Genomic DNA, 20,855 nt, shown 5'->3' on the forward strand with positions numbered 1-20,855 from the left:
AATTAACACAGCTCGCATATCAAAAAGCAGGTCTGAAGCATTAGGGAAAAAAGTAGGGGAAAAGTAATCATAAAGAAGTTAATTGAATAAACCCGTGGCAAGATTGTTCTGCTGGCAGCCATTCCATAAGGAGACTGAAAGGCAAATGTGGCTGGGCGGGTTATTTGCTCCATGTTATTCATGCAGCACTCTTTGGCAACGTGTTTACCGTTGTGCCACGGTGCAAAGTCTTTGTAGCTAGATGTTAAACAGCCTGACTTCTTCCCCTCAGAATTTATTTATATATAAGCACCGATAAGGGTGCTTATCCCAAAGCGTATTTGAAAATACAACTTACTGTTTTGTCATCCTTCTTCTGTGACAGTGACTCCCCTCCAGCCCAGACTGAATTCATTACCTGGTAGTCTCTCTGGGCTTTGGACCTACTGTAAGGATTTGTATCTCTGACTAGTTCTAAATTACTAGATGCTTGTAAAACTGGTATAGCTCAATACTTTTTCACTGATGTCAGTGTCCTGTGCTGATCCACAGACTCTTGTCTGTCTCCAACATGTCTGTCAGTCTTCCATTTTCATCCTCTTCTGATATTTCCCACAGTTTGTCTTAATCATTGCTGATGTAAATGTCCAGTGATTGCTCTTGAGATGCTTGCTTGCACACCAGGCTCTGTTTATATTTAGGATTAAAAAATCAGAACAATTCAAGTTGGAAAGGACCTCTGAGCATCACGTGGTCCAATCCCCCGCTCAAAGCAGGGTCAACTGCAAAGTTAGGTCGGGTTGGTCAGGGCCTCGTCCAGTCAAGTTTTGAAAATTTTCAAGGATGGTGATACCACCTCCTCTATGGCAATTTGTGCAAAGGCCATACTCATATTTCCCATGTACTCCCATGGGAAATAATTTTTTCCTCATATCTAGTCAAAATATTCCTTGCTTCAGCATAGCTCTGGTTTTCTTGTCTTTTCAGCATGTATCTCTAGGAAGAGTCTGCCTCTGTCTTCTCTCTACCATCCCATCTGTTAGCTGTGAACAGCCCTTGTATCCCACGTACCCTTCCCTTCCCTAGGCTGAACAAGCCCAGCTCTCTCAGCCTCTCCTTGCACTTCCAAGCTCCTGACCACCTTAGTGGCCCTCCGCAGGGCTTCCTCCACTACATCAGTGCTTTTCTTGTATTAAGGAGCCTCAAAATGGTCTCAGTACTCTAGATGAAGTCTCGCAAGTGCTGAACTTGTGATATAGTACAGGTAACAGTCATTCCCCTGGTTACATAGATCAGAGAGTGGTTGGTCTTTACCACAGCAGGCACACTACTGTCTCATGTTCAACCTGTTCTCCCACCAGGATCCCCAGGGCTTTCTCTGCAAAGCTGCCTGCTGTCCACTCAATCTCCAGCCTGTAACTTTGCAAGGGATTATTCTGTCCCAGGTTAAGGATCCTACATTAACCTTTGTTTCTCTACATTGCCTGGCAATGGTGACAGCATCTATGGTCTATTCAGCTGTTTTGCTTGAAGCCTCCATTGTCAATTAACCAAAAAAGTTATTCCCTACTTTCTTCTTGAGTAGAAGTTCCTTGTAGTAGAAAGAATTAAAAGTTCTCACCCTTCAGTTGTGTTGCGGGACATTTGCTGTATCTGAAATTTCCCTCAAAGCTCACTTTCAGGGAATGGAAAATAGATTCTTATCTAAACTTCTGTAAACTAATAGTGAATACATTTGAGTATAGGATTCAAGTTTTCTGGATTTATCTTAAGGAGACTGAAGAGATTTTCTTTTGGACAAGTCAAAGGTACTATGGGGCACTGGTGGAGTTAATTTCACCTAACTTCAGCCATGTAAAAATGAAGTATCTATCTCAAGCTAGTCTTCTGGTCTTCCTTGATAATCAGTGATGAGAAAGATAGGCTTCCTTTAAAGGCAATTCATCCCTCCAACTTTAGGCTCCACAAGTTGTATCTCAGTCAAGGATGTCCTCAGAGGAGTTCTCAAGCAGCATCAATAGAGAAGTCACAGAGATACAACCCCACAGGCAAAGCCTGGTCCTTGCTGTTCTGTTAATGCAATTTGTATCTGCCTTTTCGTACTGTAGGGCTCCAACCAGCTGAGATAACAGGTCCCTGTTATGGGATGCAGCAGGCATCTTCATCTGAGCCAATGATGCAGGGCAGCAGTGACGCGGTTAATATTCCAGGCTGCACTTCCCTACTACAGAGGAAGATGCCTTGAATCCCCTCTTCAAATGAAGTGGATGAGTTTGATGGACTCCTGCAGATTTTTCATAAGGTCTTCAACTAGATTTAGCTTGAGTGCCTTTAGAATAAGTGTATCAGAATAAGGCTTGGATCCTGCAAAACACACATATTTTTGAATCCATGCACATGCTGAATGTTAAACCCATGAGCAATCTTGCAGGGTTCACGGCACTACTCTGAAACCTGGCTCAGCATATGTGCATTGATAGGGATGGCTTGTTATATAGCGCAGTCTGATACTGCTAGTGCTACCATCCCGTTTCCATTTCAAACTCTCATTTCCGCAAAAACCTGAAGGTAACCTTAACCTTCCTGTCTGCCCCAGCTGCCATACGTAATCCCCTTGTGGTAGTGATTTACTCCATTTTCACACTTATTACTTTGCTTATTTTCCACATGGTAGTCTCTAATAGTGGAAGAACATTTTCATCCTCTGCTAATGTGTTGTTCTGCTCCATAGCAGCCACCTTTCTGCTCATCGGTAATGTTTATTTGTTTTCTTTGCAAGGGTAGGTTACTGATTTCATCTTTTTTTGTCTCATTTGTGCCCCTTTTCTCTGGTTCTCTTTCCATTTCAGCTGACACTTCATGCAAGGAGAGTGTGATCTTATTTTTAAAATAGTCACGAGAACCTGTGTCTCTTTGCTGCACATTTCCTGGGAGAAGATGGGCAATCCTCCAACCACTTTCTAGCTCAATATTTTCCTGTGTAACTCTACACTAAAACAGTGCAAATGGTTTATTTGTTAGCAGGGAAGGCAAACTGCAAGAAAAAAGAAATTCATTTTGGATCATCTTGGAATGAATTGCTTTAGAAGAAAAGAATAGAACCTAAAGCACATGATTTGGTGTGAAAATAATTGATTAATTCATTTGCAGGGTTGTTTCAAACATTTTTCTGCTTTAAAAAAATTACACCGAAATAAGCATACAAGGCATTTGGAGGTGTCTGGCACTCTCCCACAACACCATTTTTTTTGTTGTTGCTGAGACCTAAAGGGGAGAGCTAAAGATAAGTCCATTAACATTACATAAGGTGCTCTGAAATGCCTCTAAATAAATAAAATGGCTTCAAGTTGTGCACTGCATATGTGTCAGGCAATTCATCCTGTAGTGCCAGGACATTCTTCCCACTCTAAATGAGACCGCTGTGGGAGAGCTGAGTGGGCTGCTGCAGGTGGTTACCATTAGCAGACCACCCAGAAGCATTTTCAGGAGGTCTCCATGCACCACTGAAATCTCACCATTCAGCCAGCTCTTCAGCCCTACGCTCAAAAATCCTTGGGGGTAAAAATCTTCATGTGAGGTTCTGAAAACCACAGCTGCCGCCACTGCTCTGCCAGCTGTTCGCTCCTGTCGGATGGGAAGCAGAAGGGATGCGTGCCCACCTTCATAATGCGCAGTCCACACTGCTGGCTTAAACCTCTGCTGGAAGGCAGTTTGAGCCAGCACACCGAAGAAGATGGGAAATGTTCTCTTTTGCCTGCTCTGGTGAATAAATTGTGATTGTGGTTCACAGCGTCGTAGACAACAGGCAGCAGTTGCACCTTCAGCTCAACCTGCCTCTTCAAGTCCTAATCACCAAGGCGTATCATGATAATGTTTTGCAGGCACGGAAAACTCTTGGCTTCCTCGTCATCTGCATCAATGAATCAGGTGACAACAAGACTTCTCCACTTTTTGTAGCTCTCCTCGTCGGTTATTGCTTTATAACGGGACTTCATTTGTCAATAGGTAAATTGATGGCACTGAGCAATTTGAGAACAGAACAGTTGTGATTTCTTTTGAAGGAGCTTAAAAGCAAATAAAGGATCCAAAGATGCAGTAAAATTAGTGATGCTCTCCTTTGACAGGCCAAAATTAGGTTAGTGGCAGGCAGATAAGGATAATCCTTTGCTTTAAGAACTTTTTATGGCTGGGAACAAGCAGGGTGAGGAGGAACAATAGCTCAGGAGAAAAGACACTTAACAAAAAGAGACAAGCTATGAAAAGAAAGGAAAAATAAAGCAGCCTGATAAAGTGTTTAATGTCTCAACACTCAAGCTTTTCATTCCAAATAAAGCGCATAGAGCGGTAGGCTGGGAAGTTGCTCCCATTTTCAGAAGGATCCAGATGAAGAGCTCAGACCCAGGCACTCTCCAGCTCCTCCAAAAGTTGGCACTAGACCCAGGTGAGCTGAATTTAGCTGCCCAGCTCTGCTCAGCTTATGGCCTCCATTCTAAAAATCGTATTAAAATTAGCATATTGCCTAAATTTCTTTCAGCTTTCCAAAGGCATGTGCTCTTTTCCAGCTACACGTGCCCTGTTCTGCACCTGGGTAAGAAACACCAATTACTCATTAGGTGGAAAAGGTGTTGAGGTGGTAGGGGGAGACCTGAAGTTCCAGCTTGGAGCCAAGCAGGACAAGGATCATCAATCTGGGCTTTCTGCCCGGCATAGGAGGCACCAAAGTTGGCAGCTTCACTTCCCCTTGACAAACGAAGCCTTTTCCTGTGCTACTTTTCCCCAAAATGGTACATTCACATGGAAATGCTCAGTTATAGGGAGCCAGCATTTTCCAGCACCAACCTTTCATCAAACCCCCCTGTCCATTTTCAAGTGCAGATGATTCTTGCCTCATCCCAGGAGCGGGCTTTATCTCTGATGCAGGGGAGAGAGGGCACCACAGCAGCAGGTCCTTTACCAAAGTTCTTACTGTGTTTCCTTTAAATTCCCTGATTTCCAGATTCGTCTGATAACTTCAGCATCTCAGACTCTATTTGAGAAGTTTCTCCTGCTCCCAGCTATGGAAAAAAAGTGAGCTGTGAAGCCTTTGATACTAGAATAGAATCTTAACAAATAAACCAAAAATATTTTATTTGTAAATTTCAATTTTAAAGCAAATTTCATGATACTTGGGAGCCTGACCCAGGATTTTTTAACATCCGGGGCTTGCAATGCTGTATTCAATGCATGGCTTCTCTACCGAGGCAACCAACAAAGTGTGCTAATTAATGCCAACTGTGGAGATTTCTGGGTGTAACTTGCATCTGCTGGGACCTGCACTGAGACCTCACGACTCATTTCACATAATCAAGGCTTTTATTAAAACATCTCTCTTTCCTCTGCACCCCACTGTGTTAGCCACAGTGATTATTTTGGGACAGCGTTTCTCCTAAGGGAGGTATTTGGCCATTATGTATAACTCAAAGCAGCACGCTGAGAAATTCTTGATAATCTGAGCCGTATCAGAGTGGGTGGGTTAGACAGCAATACGTGGCTGTGTTGGATAGCTACTTCTAACCGCTGCTATCGAACACCCTGTTGAGTGGGGAGGCATTTCTCTAATATTACGATAACTGCACTGTCTCCCGTTGATAGCATCTGACTCAAACCGCCCTGCAATCAAGTTCAGTTTATTATTAAAATTCATACCAGCCGTTCTACCCTCAAAATCAGATGTGTCATCCCTAGGTAGGAGCAAACTCAATATTTAGCCACTCTATCCCATCTCCAGAGCCGCATCATGACAGACGGCATCAGTTAACAGCGGTAATTAATTTTCCACGGCAGCTTGGGGGAGTTGGGGGTGGGAGGAGAAGCTTCCGAGTATTAATACGGAAACTTCTGAGGCAGCAATTCATCCCCTCCCTCCCTTCCCCTCCGAGGAGACATTGCAGTTGTTATTCCAAGATTTAAACTCGGGAGCTGCCCTCGTTTTCAGCTGCAACCTCTGCGCAGGGCGCTTAAATCGCCGCCCGCGCTGCGCCGCCCGCGGGGTGTGCACGCGCGCGTGCGTGCGTGCGCGCAGCTCCGTAAACCCCACGTTAGCGGGTCACGGCGGAGGAGCGCGCCCGGGAAGGGGCCGCGGCGCGGCGCGCACAGCCTGCCTCCCCGGGAGAGCCGCCGGAGCTCCCTCCCGCACCCCTGCGCTGCAGGGAAGGGGCTGCGCGCGGGCCGTCACGGCCGCGTTTGCAGACGCCCGTGGACAAGCGCACAGAGGCTTCCCGAGCGTTTGCTGTTAAGCTGATTTCCAATTTTACCTTCCGCAGCCCGTTTGGCAGAGGCAGCGTCGAAGGAGAGGCAGCAAATCGGCGCTGCTCGCTGCCTCCTGCGAGGACGCGGTGTCCTTACAGAAGGACTTTAACGCCTGCTGCAGATTTTGCTGTGCCCAGTGTTAACGTGGCGGTGGTCCTGAGCCGCGGGCAGACCCACGTAGCTCGGCGAGAGCCCGGGTTCGCAGGCAGCCTCTCGCGCTGGCTGTCAGGTTAGGGCTGCCGCAGGCAGGAAAACACCGCGTGGGCTCCCCAGATTACAGGGACCTCAGGGTGTCTCTGCTGAGAGGATGGCAGCAGATGGCTAGGGATTGTCAGCGGTACATTTCAGAGGCCCTCTCTTGCCTTACCCCTAAATAACTAAATACATCTCATGGGGGCATAATGCACCGCAGCACTTCCATCCCCCCGTTATGGTCTGCTGGGGATAATGTGGATTACAGCGCTGTTTGGCTGGCGGCTGTGTGCAGAGCCAGACCGTCGTAACATGATTCAAATCCCTTCCCTAACTCAGAGCAAAATTCCTTGCTGCTTTAAAAAAAGGTTATAACTCAAATTGGCCCAACAAACTGAGCTGTGACCCTTTCTGAATGTAAGGCTAAACTATTTATGCTCTCCTTTAAATATGGTTCTTTTCATAATTTAATGAGTTCCTTTGAGTCCCACAAAGACCAGGAAGGGTATTTTTATAATAAAGTTGCATTTTCTCACACATTCAAAAGAGTTAAGATTGCATACACAAAGCTAGTAACTCCTTGAATAAAGACAATATTTTTTACATAGGCATGCACAGACTTTAGCAAAATGTCAGGGCCTGGCTGGGCTGTGATTACACTACAATAACATATTGTGTAAGATTGACCTGTGGGGCAAGGAAAGAAGCCAACTGAAGAAAAAGAAAGAAAAAGGAAGATCAGAGGGTGGTAGAGAAGACTAAAGGACTTAGTCTGTTCTGCCTATCAAAAGGCTAAGAGGAGACAAAGTTATTACCTGTAATATATCAGAAGAATTAATATTCCTGGTAAATACTCTTCCAGCAAGGATCAGAGTGGTGAAAGAGCAGTTTAAGTGAAAGGGCAGGCTTAATGCAAAAAAGCCGGCAGCATAACTTGGCCCTGGAAGGAAGGAAGATGGAAGAGGACTCCTGGCAGAGCAACGTGTGGGACCAGCTTCCCAAAAGTATGAGCTGCCTCGTTGAGGAGCTCAGGGCCCTGGCCTGGCCACCAGCACTGCTCTGTCCAGTACACCGCACTTTGCCATCCATGGGGTTTCTGGCTTCATGGTGCTGGGAAGCAACATGTTGGACATGGGCACCCACCTTCACCCAAGGGTACAACTAGAGCTGCTTGGGGGGACTGTTATTAATGGTGGAAAAGCAGAGAGGTAGTCGTTGAGCTGTCTGTATGTGGAGCACAGTGAACATCATTATTTATTCCTTCCATACACTGAGAGAGCATAAAACTTTCCTGGCAAGCTGAAGCCTTCAGCCAGCAGGATGCTGCTCCTTGAGCAGCTCCCTCTAGTTACAATGGCCTCAAGGAGAGCAGTCATTGAGCTGGTGAACTCACGCTGCCTTGTCTTGCCTCTCCAAGGAGAGACTTCAGGGTGACTGCATGCTTGAAGGAAACCCAGGTTACAAGGTAACGCATATAATATGATTGAGAATGAAGGTGACCTATAGAAGTGCAGTAAATACACGATTTTCTCTGCTCAGCAAGTGCATTTTGATTACAGCTTAGCACCAGGTCTCAAGGTGCTGTTAACATTCTTGGGAAAGCTCGTGAAAGGACAACGTGCAAAAAGCGGCAAGAAGGACAAAGAGGCTCCAAAACAAAACCCAATCCTATCTGTGCCCATGCCAAGCATGCAAAATTGAGGGTGATGGTTGCAAAATTGTCTCTCCCTGGTTAGAACTGCCTTTGTCAGCCTGTTGTAGAAAGGGAAAATAGCAGCAGATCAATAGAGGTATCTGCACTGACGATCTCAGAGTTTTCTCTCTTATAATACACCGAATAGCTCATAAGCCTTCTCAGTTAATAAACCTTGCTGTATGAAGAAACAAGTTTCTTTTTAAGTGTGTATTTCTCTACCAACTTCTGGGCTTTTCCTAAAGGGAGAGGTAAGTTAAGGCTCTTGTCTCAGTCACAGGCCCAAGTGGTCATCTCAGCAGCAGTATGCTGGTGCAGGCTTTCAATGACACCTTTAACTCTGCTCAAGGATCCTCTTGATTTAGCTTCATGACCATGAGAGCAGCACCACATACAACATTTCTGTGGAGGATAGGGCTCCCCTGCCCAGTGCTGCCCAGTGAATATTTTACGTGAAGCCACATCGCTGATTAACACACACAGTCAACAACTACAGGCTGTCCATGAGGACTGGATCCTACCATGCCACTGAATGCCCCCTTTGAAGGACAGGGGCAAGAATAGAGGTTTTGGTGCAATTTGGCTTTAATGGAGTTACGCACATTGGCACTGATTGAAGACCTGACCTGTGTGAGGGATGCCAATGTGCATAAGCAAACACAAAAATATGATGCCTGTCATTTATTATTTTTTGTAGTCAGCCAGGAACCTGCTCATTTGGGTGCTGTGTGGATATATAATAAAACAATCCCTTTGCAAAAGGCTTGCAATTTTAGTCTAAGTACAAATATTCAAGCCTTAGAGGGAAGGGAGAGAAATTACATTACTCCTAGCCCTTGTTTCCTAGCAGGCTTGTATTTATCGACCACATACATACCTTAATACAGTTTTCACTTCGCTTGTCAATTGTGAAGATAGATTTGGGGGCTGTCAACAAAATGTTACAGTTGAAATGACCCAGCTAGAAATAATAGACTATGAAACATCAAAGTAGTCGTAATACTATAAACCAACACAGAGGAATACATTAAGACTTTTCCTTCTTCAGGCCCCTCACATCTTATTCAATCCAACAGGACAGTTTGGAGAGGATTCCTCTGCCCCAATTTCAGATGTCTCCACACCAGATCACCGTGTCTGAGAGACTGACCGCAGTCTCCATCATGTGTGATCCTTGGGGGAAAATGACCACCACGAGAAGCAGATCCACCTGCCTTGTCTTAGACACCAATTTTACGACAGGACACCTTGCCCACTAGAGCTGTTTACCTTTCTGTTGCCAAGGAAGAGAAGGGAAGATGACTAGTTCAGATTTTGATGTCTTACTTGGAGACATCTAGATTTCGCCAAGGGATCCTACTGCTCTCTGGCACTGGAAGGGAATGGATTTAATGGGTGCCTTTTGCAAAGCATTCAGCACAAAGGCATGGAGCTACCTTTCACAGAACCTTTCACATCACGTTTCACAAAACAATGGCGAAATAGTGAAAAAGTTTTGGGGAAACTGAGCAAGACATCGTGAGCGGGAACCAGTCTTAAAGCCTTCCTATTTACCCTTTAGGATGGGAACTGTGTAACTGAGAAGCACCTTCAAAACATATTTCACTTTACACTTTATTTCCTTTTTCAGACCAAGGAGGTTTCTTATCCCCTTCCCATCTGCCTGGTGTCACAACAAGCACCTATGGGAAAACACATGAAACTGGTTTCCCACTGAAACCCTATCATGTGAGGGTGAAGATTCCCTTGGACACTTCACTTATATGTAGGACCCTTTCCTAGAAGCTCCCATTTATTTCCAAGAGAGTTTTGCCTATAGATCCTGGTCTCAAGAGCAGCAAAGTCAGTACTGACATTGTTCTTCTGTCAACTGGGCTTTGGATCTGAACAGTGAAGAATTTGGCCACAAGGGATTTGCCCTTATAGTGAAATGCCCTATATATTTAGCAGAGAGGCACTGAAGTATCAATTTATTTCGGTACATCTGAAGACAAAATCCTGCAGCTCCTAGCATAGAGAATCTGCAACTGAACTGATTAAAATCAGGTCTAATAGTAGATGCTAGGAGAGCAGTTAGTGGGTATCCCTTTCTCTACTTGTGGGGCCTCACCACACATAGTGACATTGGCACTGAAATTGTTATAACCTATGATAACCATTTTTTTACTTAGTTTTTTTTATAATTGAAGTGATGGACGGAAGTAGCAGGAGACAATCACATAAAAGGGGTCAAGTACAGAAGCATTCATTAAAAAAAATCTCTTTATGCACTTAAGAATGCAGCTATTTCTTTCAGCGAAGTGCTTATCCATTCGGGCGGCCAGATCTCTTAAGATAATAATAGGGCTGCGGGTTTTTTAAATAGCTTGTGTTGGTGGCAGCGGAGGAGAGCACTGCAAGTGCTGACATGAGAAGTGAGGCAGCACCCGAGCGTTTGCCCTGGCTACTCTGCGCTGCCGCCAGGCTGAGAGCAGTCATGGAGGGAAATCCTCCCAGAGCTGCCACGGTGTTAGAAATGACCTCTTTCCACCAGCACTGCCTGATACTGGAAATACAACTCTGGGATATTTGCCCTTTTTGGGGGTATTGCTTTTTGGATCTGAAAGTGGAAGAGCTGAGATGTTGTTTCCATGCTCTGAAGAGGGACCTATCCCATCAATGGACCTCCCTGCAGCTCGGAGAAGATGCCCCTTGCACCCCCTTCAAGTTCCTCATGGGGACTTCAGTGGAGCCAAAGAGAAGTTGTCCTGAGATAAATTCATTTCTGAGTTTCCATAAAGCTAGTCGAGCAGCACTACAAGTCAGGTCTGCAAGGACTTCCAGCACAACAAGATTTGCCTCATTGAACTTGGTCATTCATTACCATGATAAAGTAATTAAAGTGTCCCAGTTGCTTTCTTCCCCTGCTGGTCTTTCTCTACGTGTGGTTAAAAACATTAGAGCTTTGGCACAGACAGAGCTGTTGCTGCTTTGCCAGTGAAAATCTCAAAACGTGCAAATAAGAGAAATGTTTTATGCGGTCTATAAATAGTTTTGCATTAAAGCAAATGTATTCTCCTGCTTAAAATAGCTTCACCTTGCAAATGGCTAAGGACACTTTCAGTGCCAGAGGAATACCTCCCGGCGCCCGTCAGGAGACAAAAACAGCCCTTTCCACCAAAAGGCAAACACGATCCACAGCCACAGACCCCTCTGGGCTGCCTCCCCCCTCTCCTCCCTCCTGGTTGCTAATCAGCAGCACACTGTGCTTCGGTGTCAGTCTGGGGGATGGTCTAGGTGCCGGGCTTGTATCCTTCCACAAAAAGCACCTTTTATTCAGCAAACTAACTTTTTCAATCATTTTTTTTCCCCAAGAACTTGCAACCTGAGTATTTGTTACACAAATGCAAGGAGCCAGGAAACTTTGCCGATTCGGGGACAGGGTGGGGAGCGGCGATGTCCCAAAACTGCTTTTAGCAAGTCCCAAGCCGCTTGCTTTCCCTCAGCTCCGAAGCAAATCCTGCGGAAGGACAGCACGACCCCCCCCTCCCTTCGCCAGGGCTGCAATGTTTTAACAACGCTCTGCCTCTCTCGCTCGAGCATCATTTCATTCCCCACGGAGAAACGCCGGCGGGGGAGGAGGGGAGGGCGAGAAGAGATCAAGAACGGACAAATATTTGTCGCTCACCTTTAGGCTGTGCGTTGGGTTGACAACGCAGACGAGTTGCCCGGCAGCTGAGAAAACCCTCTTTGCCTTGTAGTGCTGAAACCTCAGGTGGATAAGATCTAACACAGCCCCAAAGCACTGGGTGAAGAAAAGCATCACAACTTTTGTGGTTGCTGCTGCTGGCGGCGGGCAGGGGAAGCAGCGGCGGAGCCCCGTAGTCCTTGAGCCCGGGGAGGGAGTGCAGCCGGCAAGGACTACGCTCCGGCACGGCTTAGCATGCCTTCATATTCATCATCAAAATAAGACGGGAAGAGGCTTGCAGCAGTGGGTCGGCCAATGGAAAGGACAGAAATGTTATCCTTGAGGTCCGGAGACAGCCAATAACGAATGCCTCCCCTCCAGAAACTCCCTGATGAATTGAGCCTGGTGGAGAATGTATTATTGAACATTACCATACATCAGCACGTTGCGTTTATCTTGTGATTACAGCCAGTCATACGTAAGGCTGTGGAGATATGCAGGCAAAATTGATTGCTTAATGTCTCCATTTATTAATTGACTTAATTTAACAAAAGAGCTCTCTAAGAGGAAGCCTAAATGCAAAGCACAGAAAAGAAGCCCACCGGTGAAACTGTTACAAAGTAGCAAAATAGATTAAATGGACTGTATTGCACTGAGGAAAGCAGCTCAGCAGAAAAATCAAATATGCAAAGAGAGTTACAGTTTCTTTAGGGGTTAAGCAGAAGTAGATCTCACCCTATAAATAGATTCACGTCTGTGCATTTGGTGGGCTTCAATTTGTTTTTTTTTTACCGCCCTGATGTTTTCAAAATTTCATATTCAGCTACTTCACAAGCAAGACATTCCCAGCACACTAATAACATCTTCCCCCCCCCCCCCTTATAAATAGGAGAGGTCAGTTCTCAGGTCTGATATAACTTGGAATAACTCCATTTAAAGTCAACAGCGTTTTCCTGATTTACACTCGTCAAAGGATCAGGTCCGTTGGACACAAAACATAGTAATTACTGGATGCTGGAAATACGAGAGCATAAAAAGGCACAGAGTATGCTTCTAAAAATAATGAAATACATGATGCATGAGAGCACACACACAGAGAAACTTGCACGGGGGGAGAAGTGGCATCTAAATCAACACAATAATTAAACATGCAGAAGGCTTTTGCTTGTCACTCATGTGCATATTGGTGGTCAGGAAATTACTAATTAGCCATTAGGTTGTCCTAGACATTAAAATAGGAATTAGGAAAGTGCAAGGAAAATAACATGCTTTTGTATAATATTACCAGTGCGTATCTACGTTGGTGGGCAGGGATCCTTCTCAAGCCATTGAGACTCATTAAACTTGAGGCCCCATAAGCAGGTTTTCCAGGAGGTGAAGGCACTGAAGCAGCCATGGGCACTAGAAAGCGCATTCATTTTGTGGGACAATCCTGTGTGATATGTTGCTCTGCTTGTTAATAAATCAAAGAGGGTTAATTTAATTAGTTCTCTGCCAGAACTTCCTATCAGGGCGCTATTTAGGATTGCTAGCTAAGTACTCAGATGGCTTATTTAGCCCTGTGTAATCCTTCTCCCTTCAAAGCAAAACAGATAAAAGTAGCTTTTCTTTCTTCTTTTGCTTCTTTTTAAATGTGAGGCCAGCACTGGGGATCAGGATTCTGCTCAGGACAGAGTAGCCCACGTACAAAGCAAGCTTCAGTCTGCAACCAAATTGTCACAACTGCTAGTTCCTAAATCAATACTGCAATACGGGCTCTGCCACACTGCAGAGAATCTTTGTATGAAGCGGAAAAAAAGAAAAAGAAAAAAAAAGAAAAAAGGCTTGAGCAGATAAATAAGTGGGATATTTGTGAATGCTGGAGCAGCTGACAACAAAACCCAACCAAAAAAACATTAAAAGAGGGAGAAATATGTGTCTCTCCATTCTTAGCATTTGCTTGTAAATGAGAACAGGAGATAATTTTTGCAGTGCTGAAAGAGACTTTGAGAATATTTTCAGACATGCTGAAGGACAAGGGAGGGAACTGCTTTGCTTCAATGTATCCTTTCTTTTCTGTTCCCAAAGTAACTGCGAGTATCTCTCTCTCTCTTATTTATTTATTTATTACTAATTCACAGATTGTAGCTGCACAAACACTTTATACTGGAGATCTCAGCCTACAAGTTACCAGTGCAAGTATTGTATATCAAGGATAATTTTGCTCTTAAATGAGCAAAACCTGCCAATTATTTATGTTTGTTATTGCTACTTGGGCCTCTTGGGATTATTTGTGTATCACTGATATCGCAGCTCTGCCCACAGCCCAGCGCTCACCGTGCTTTCCCAGGAGGCAGAAGTGCTGTGCTTCAACCTGCAGAGCCAGAGGACTATCTTCATCCTAAATGCATATACTGGCCACTGGGCCAGTAGGAAAAAAGGGGGTTGTCATTCTTGCAAAGAAAATAGCAAGCGGTTGTCTACACTGAGATATGTAAATCAGGAGTCTGCCACTTGAAGAAGAAGTGCATGGGGACCTTTAAGGTTGGGCAATGGACACTGAGGCGGAGCAGTTTGCACCTTCACAGTGCCTAAGTCCCTGTCTCACACTGCGGTTATGTGCTCAAATATGAGTACTAAGTTTCTTAAAAACCTGGCTCTTGGAGAGCAAAGATGTCTCCAGAGGTCTGCACGTGGATGTCTCGATTTCAGCATGTGATTTTCTGAGGAGCAGCTCCCTGGTAGGAATATTTGTGGAAACCAACTAAAACAAGTGCTCAAAGCCTCTGAAAATAACTCCTGGTCGGCGTGTGAGTTCATGCTCATGGCTATGTTTTCGCAAAATGTGTCTTACCCTCAAGCTATGTGGCACAAGCACTTTATATTGTCCATATTCTTTGTGAGTCAAGGCCCAAACACAGCAGCAGTTTGCAACATTTCAACAAGTGACTTAGCATCAGCTTGACAAGGGACCCTACATCAGCAGTGCCGCAGCAACGGGCCATGTGTGCGCAGTGTCGTACAAGCCATAAAAGCTGAACCATGCCGTTGGGCATGTGGATATAAATCCAGGTCCTTCTGCTTTCCCACTCTCTCAACGAGCATCACTCCATTGCTCTGAATTCGTGATGGTCCCGATGGCTGCATCCACGCTGCTATATTAATCCCAGTCATTCATACACATTAATTGCTGTCTCATGTACCTAGTACAGTTTTGTCCTGGGCCAGCTAACACATTTCCAGGCAATGCAGGGCACTGCAGGTTGATAGCCTGGATCAGTTCCCAGTGGGCACTTTGGGTGTGGATGACCTGTTTGGAGGAGGGAGGAAGAGGAAAGAATTTAGGCTCGTGTATGCAATGTTTGCTGTGCAACTTGGCCTCAGAGAACGAACCCTCATGGGCTTTATTTAGCTGTATAGAGGTAGCCAGAAGGAGGAGAACTAAGTCTACGGGAAAGATACACTTGATGAACCCTGTTTAGTTGCTGATTGCTAATTTCTAGAGATTGTTGCCATTATTTCCCAGGTAGTTAATTCTGTAACATGGAAGTTTGTGTGATATGGTAAAAGACCACAGGCTAAATCTTCATTAGGATCCAGATTTTGCCAAATCAGCAGCTCTAGTGACATCTTTATAGCATATGTGGGATTGTAATACTCTAACAGTTCAAACACTGGTGCTGCTGCGTAGTATTAACATGATAATAGGATCAGCGAGGCGTAAAAGCTTCATGAATCTGAAAAGTCAGGGTTAAAATTTTCAATTCACTGAGCTATTAAAAAGAATTGCTCATCGTTTGCTCCCGCTAAAATTCACATGAGCTACAAACACGTGTGAATTTCTCAGCAGCCTTGCTCATCCCCGAAGCAGCTGAAAGCAGTTCCCATGCAGAGCTTGGCCAGGCTGACTCAGGTCTTTCTGCCAAATTTTCAGCCGTGGGGGTGCCCCAAGTCACAAAGCTTCAGGCTCGTCAGAGACAGGTAAGTTAGGAGGTTTTTTTTACTCAGGTCCTGATGCTGCAGAGGATGTGCTTGATGTCCACCATCCAAAGGACTGAGCCTCTGAAGAAGCCACTGGCCTGATTCATCACTGCTTTGCCATCTCTTATATAATTGAAGAGCCTGGGAGCTGGATGCTGCACGTACAATCCAATTTCTTCTTTAAGCCTCTTCAGGTACATATTCCCAGGATGAATACAGCAGGTCTGATATTTGAAGACCTACACCTCTGCTTTGCTAGGATTATCACCAAAAAGCCCATTCAGATTAAGGTCAAGCAAAGCACAGAGCAAAGTGGATGGGAGCCTGCGGGTGGCACTAGGCGGAGGCAGGAAGGAGCTCTGCCTGCCCACCACTGCCGTCCTTCCCCTTGGGGACTGCGGCACCCGTGCTGGCTTTCCCTTCTGCCTGCTTTGCTTTCAGCGGGAGCTGCTCAAGGGAAATGAAAACTCTTTAGAAACTGCGTGTGTCCAGGCACAGTGCAGCTTTGCAGGCCGCCAGCTTGCGAAATGCATTGCTCAGTCAAAACCAGTCACAAACATTAAATTGCAGGTTTCAGCTTGATTTATTTTTCCTTCTGCCTAGGTGCTGTGTGGGGGGTGACCCTTTTACATCCTCCTTTTTCCTTCTGCCTGCTCCCATGCTTCCTCTTCGTCATCTCTGATAGGTCAGACACCGTAGGTGTACTGAACCGATGTCCTTTCTCACCCCGACTTGTATAAATCTGGATTCATGTCACTGAAACCCAAGGACTGGCTCTGAGCTTTCTCCTGTGTAGCTGGCATGAGGCTCTCTGCTGTCACACACAGTGGTAGGGGAAACCTAATGCTCCTCAGATGGCACTGCCAATAGGGTTTATCCCAGGGGTCAAGATCATTTTCTGCCTGGAAAAAGACTTCAGGAGCAGGGTTCATGCAAACTAACTTCAGGTACCTCTCATGTAAACATCTACATCTGAGTGAGTCACTCTGACTCCCTGGCAATCACAGGGGCAATCAGGCACTTTGGCAATGTTGTACCTCTGACTTCGCTTGGACACCAGCTTTCAGATTGCAGCCCAGGTGCCCTGCTCCCTCCTGCTGCCTTGGAGCAGGACTAACTCAGCTGCTGCTCCTTGCTCTGCCATGTCCACCACTGGCCAGCCACAGACCTCTTTCCACCATGGCAGGGCTGGCAGAGAGGATGCCTGGTGAAATGACAGAGACCCCAAACAGTAATGGTGAAATGAAGAGAGAGGAGATGACTTCATCTTCCCTTAGCAGCTCCAAGAGCTAAAATTGCCACATTTCTCTGTAGGTCTTTCTGAGGTAGCTAGGTTTTGTTACATATTTTTCTGCATCTTTTCAATGGAAATGTGATGTATGAAGCTTCATTTACTCTTCTGGGTCTTCTGGCACATTGTGAGGAGAGGTTTATGCACAATTAATTAATGTTTTCCTCTGTTGTCCATCAGATTTTTTAAATAAGAACATAATGAATGACCTTCCAGCCGGGGGCAATGGTCCATCCGACCCAGTACTCTTTGTCTCCATCATCGACTACAAGAGGTGATTATTTTGGGACAGCACATAAGCCAGGGCAACTACCCCTTGTCCACTCTCCTTGTGTTCCCCCAGCATCCACAGCTATTGTACTAGGGGCGTGAGGGTACATCCCTACACAGTCAGACCCAGCATTTTTTGAGGCTGGAAGCAATGTTGCAGTCCTCCCACCCAACCTCTATAAAGCACATGTTGCTTCATGCTGACCGCTTTGGTGGTACCTGGGTCAGAGCCTGTCCTTGTCAAGCAGGCTGAGTTGAAAGCTTCCCTGGAAGGAGATGCCATGGCACCTCCCAGTAAGTTCTTCTAGAAATTTTCTGTCTTTATTGTTAACATTTTTATCATACTTCCAGTTTGAGTTATTTTCTTGCTTATGCTTCTATATCTGCAGAATGTCAATGTAATTTCTCCTGCTAAATTAAGACAGTCTCTAGCATTGCAGATCTTCTCCATGTGAAAGCGTAGTTTTTGCTTAAACTCTCTTTCAGAAAGCAGCAAACAGATAGTTTCCTCCCTTCCCAGAGATCAGTTCACTCTTGCAGCATCTCCATGCATTTTTTCTGCTTCCTCCTCATCTTTTCCTGAGCCTAATCTTTTCCCCACAGCTGATACACGCAAAAGTTTTTAACCCACAGCTTTACATTGCTCTGTTTATGGGCACGATACGTTGGTTCCTTGGGCCTGCCTCCTCCTCATCTGCAGGGGAAAATTCACACCGCTCAGTCCCGCTCAGCCTCACGAGGAGCCAAAGCTGCCAGCAGCCAGGGGAGGAAGGAGGGGAACCGAGTAACTCAGGCAGTGTGAATGAATTCCCACCTCTTCGATTCCCTGGTATCTGCGGTGGTGAGAGATGCTAATGTGGACTAATCTCTTCTTTTAAAAAATGAACTGTTTCTCAAAGCAAAGTGTGGTTGAAGTTGTTAACTTTATCAAAACATTTTATTTTTAGTGAAGTATTTTACCAAATGTATTTTCAAATTTCCATTTTGTTTCTGTGAAAAGAGATGAACATGAAAAGATATGATATCTTCTAAGAAGACAGGAAATTTTACTGATATTTTAATCAGAAGCTGATTGTAAACATCTTAATAGTTTTCTTTTTCTCAAAACTCCTGTTTTTATTTGCAAATTTATAATTTTACAAACTAGAGAGAAAACTGAATTCTGTGAGAAGGAACCAATTTTATAATTCTGAGGTTCTTCCCAGCCATTGTTTTTCCTTAACCTGTTTTCAGCTATTCAATCAGTACCTCAAACATCTTGCAGAGTCATGATTTCCAGTAACGTAGACCATCATGAGAGGTATCAGATTGTGCCTAGTTTATTATATAAACCTGATGGCTTAGTATCAATGACCCAGCTCCTCCAGCTCCCCGATCCATCAGTGTCTGTGCCATTTCAGTCCTGCTTGGACCACAGTGGGGACATCGTGGAAGGGCCATTGCTTTCCTCCCAGCTCCTGGGAGCTCACCCCAGTAGTGTTCGGTTGTCTCCCTCCTGGCTACTTTGCAACGTGATGCCTTCAGCACCACCCCAGGACCAGCTCAAGATGATCCCTCTTTCTGACACCCAACCTTCATTCCTCAGCTTGGGCCACATCTCCCTCGTGTGTCATGGGGCAAAAATCATTTCTGCGCCTTGTGGTCACCTGCAGAGCACGTTCCATGCACAGCTGCTGAGCTGAGTTTTCGTGTTAATCTTCCTTCCGCAGAAACTTACATTTCCTTCTGGCACTGAAGGACAATAACATGGCAAGAGAATTTTTGTATTCCTTTATAGGACATCCTTTCTACATTATTAGCAGGAGTGCATGAGTTTTTTAGTCACTGGGTCAAGAGGGGGATTCATTTCCCCTTGAGGGACATCTGCTGCCTAGGGAAAAACGTTGCTGCCTCCACCTTCTTAATTTGTTCCTCTCACAGTGCCACATTTGTTATGCTTTCCCTTCCTCTGCTCACTTATTAACAGGAGAGTTTATGGTAATATCTCATGCCACTTCTCTCTGCAAATGTTATACCTGAGAGAACATCTTCTTTAACTTCACCAGCAACCCGGCAGCTCAATAAAGACACGTTACATTTTCATGGCGTTATTAGATAAAGTAACCGCCATGATTTCCTATTCATAGTGACTGCCTGGTGCCCACATTAACACAAGGATGTATTGCTTTCAATAGTCAGCCTAATGTAGTGCCCAGCGGAGAAACGTGCTGCACTGGGCTACATCAGTGCAGAAGGCGAATGGACCATAACAGCCTCTGTCGCCTCGTGTCGGAGACTGGAAAAGCAGCCAAAGCCAGTAGTTATGAAGGAAGAGGGCTCCTTTTCCCGCTGCCCGCATGGGCACTGGCTTGTGCAGGGATGGCATCTAACTCTGAGCAGGTCTGAGGGGCCGGAGAGTTGCTCGTTTGCCGGAGAGCCCCTCTGGGAGGCCGTGCTCCGTGCGCTGGCATTCTGCTCCGAGCGCTGCACTTAGCTGGAGTAAACAGCAGTCAGCAACGCAGACCGGCGACGGCACCGGTGTCACCGTTTAATCTCCTTAGTATGCTCTTAGCCCCAGTGCTGGTTTGCAGTCAGGATGTTGGGTGCCTCCCTGAGCCCTAGGACGGTGTCAGAGTCACTACAGGCGTTTCTTTTCTTTTAATCCGACTGCTTTAAAACAGACACAGACACACACGCACGCAGACGTACACAGCACAGACAGGCAACAGGGACGAGAAAAGCGTAAGCTGCTTATGCGAGTGCAAACAAGCCATACTGAACCAGGTCATGCTGTTCCCGTCTTCTCCACAGAGGAGATAGGCCCTGTGCAGAGGAGAGGTGGGGAGTGTATCGAGGCTACCTGGCAGGATGGACTGAAGTCCCGGCTCTTCTAGGACACAGGAATGAGAAAAATTCAGGCTAGCTTCAGGGTTTCAGACCTTACATATACGTTTTCCGGGCACTGGACTTTTCTGTCTTCAAAATCTGGTGCATGTAGATTTTGCATTCAAAGATTTTCCAGCCATCAGAGATGGCATACGTCTTCCTCTGGCAGAATCCTACGTCTGAGTTAGCCAGCCTTGCCCCCACAAATAGTGGGAAGAAGATGGTCTAGGACATCTCAGGTTAAAGCAGATATCTAAAACAGGTTGGATGACTCACAACCTGAAAGTACCAAATTGCATGCGTGGACTATACATCTGCAACTGTCTCAGGTGTTACACCATGGACTTCTAAAATCGGGTGAGATTAATCCCAAGCCCAAGGGAGATGAGCATTACGACGCAGGTAGTGGCTCCAGCCGAGCATAATTGGCATCCTGATACTCAGCACTGTTAGCTGGCATGGATGCAGGGAGTACAGCATGTCCAGAAAACACTGAGCTTCCTAAGAGTGGCCAGGTCCCATTGAGTAGTTACTGTAAGGCTTCCTAGCAAGCTTGGTTGGAAATATAGGAATTGCCTATTGGCTTCCACTGCTGGGCAGGGCTAAGTATCATGGTGGAGACTCCCCCAGTGTGGCCTTACTTGATGCTC

General features: G+C 45.6%; 1 protein-coding gene across 1 annotated transcript in view; it reads right to left on the minus strand.

The window, feature by feature from the left end:
* SIAH3 (siah E3 ubiquitin protein ligase family member 3) overlaps positions 1–11,954 on the minus strand; it is a 46,162-nt gene extending 34,208 nt beyond the window's left edge. Inside the window, exon 1 of the mRNA XM_062576359.1 lies at positions 11,820–11,954. Within this exon, the coding sequence (XP_062432343.1) occupies positions 11,820–11,954 (135 nt within the window). The remainder of the gene's footprint in view (positions 1–11,819) is intronic.
* Between the last annotated feature and the right edge of the window lie 8,901 nt (positions 11,955–20,855).

The sequence above is a fragment of the Rhea pennata genome, chromosome 1, assembly GCF_028389875.1.
Source record: "Rhea pennata isolate bPtePen1 chromosome 1, bPtePen1.pri, whole genome shotgun sequence".
NCBI classification, from domain to species: Eukaryota; Metazoa; Chordata; class Aves; order Rheiformes; family Rheidae; genus Rhea; species Rhea pennata.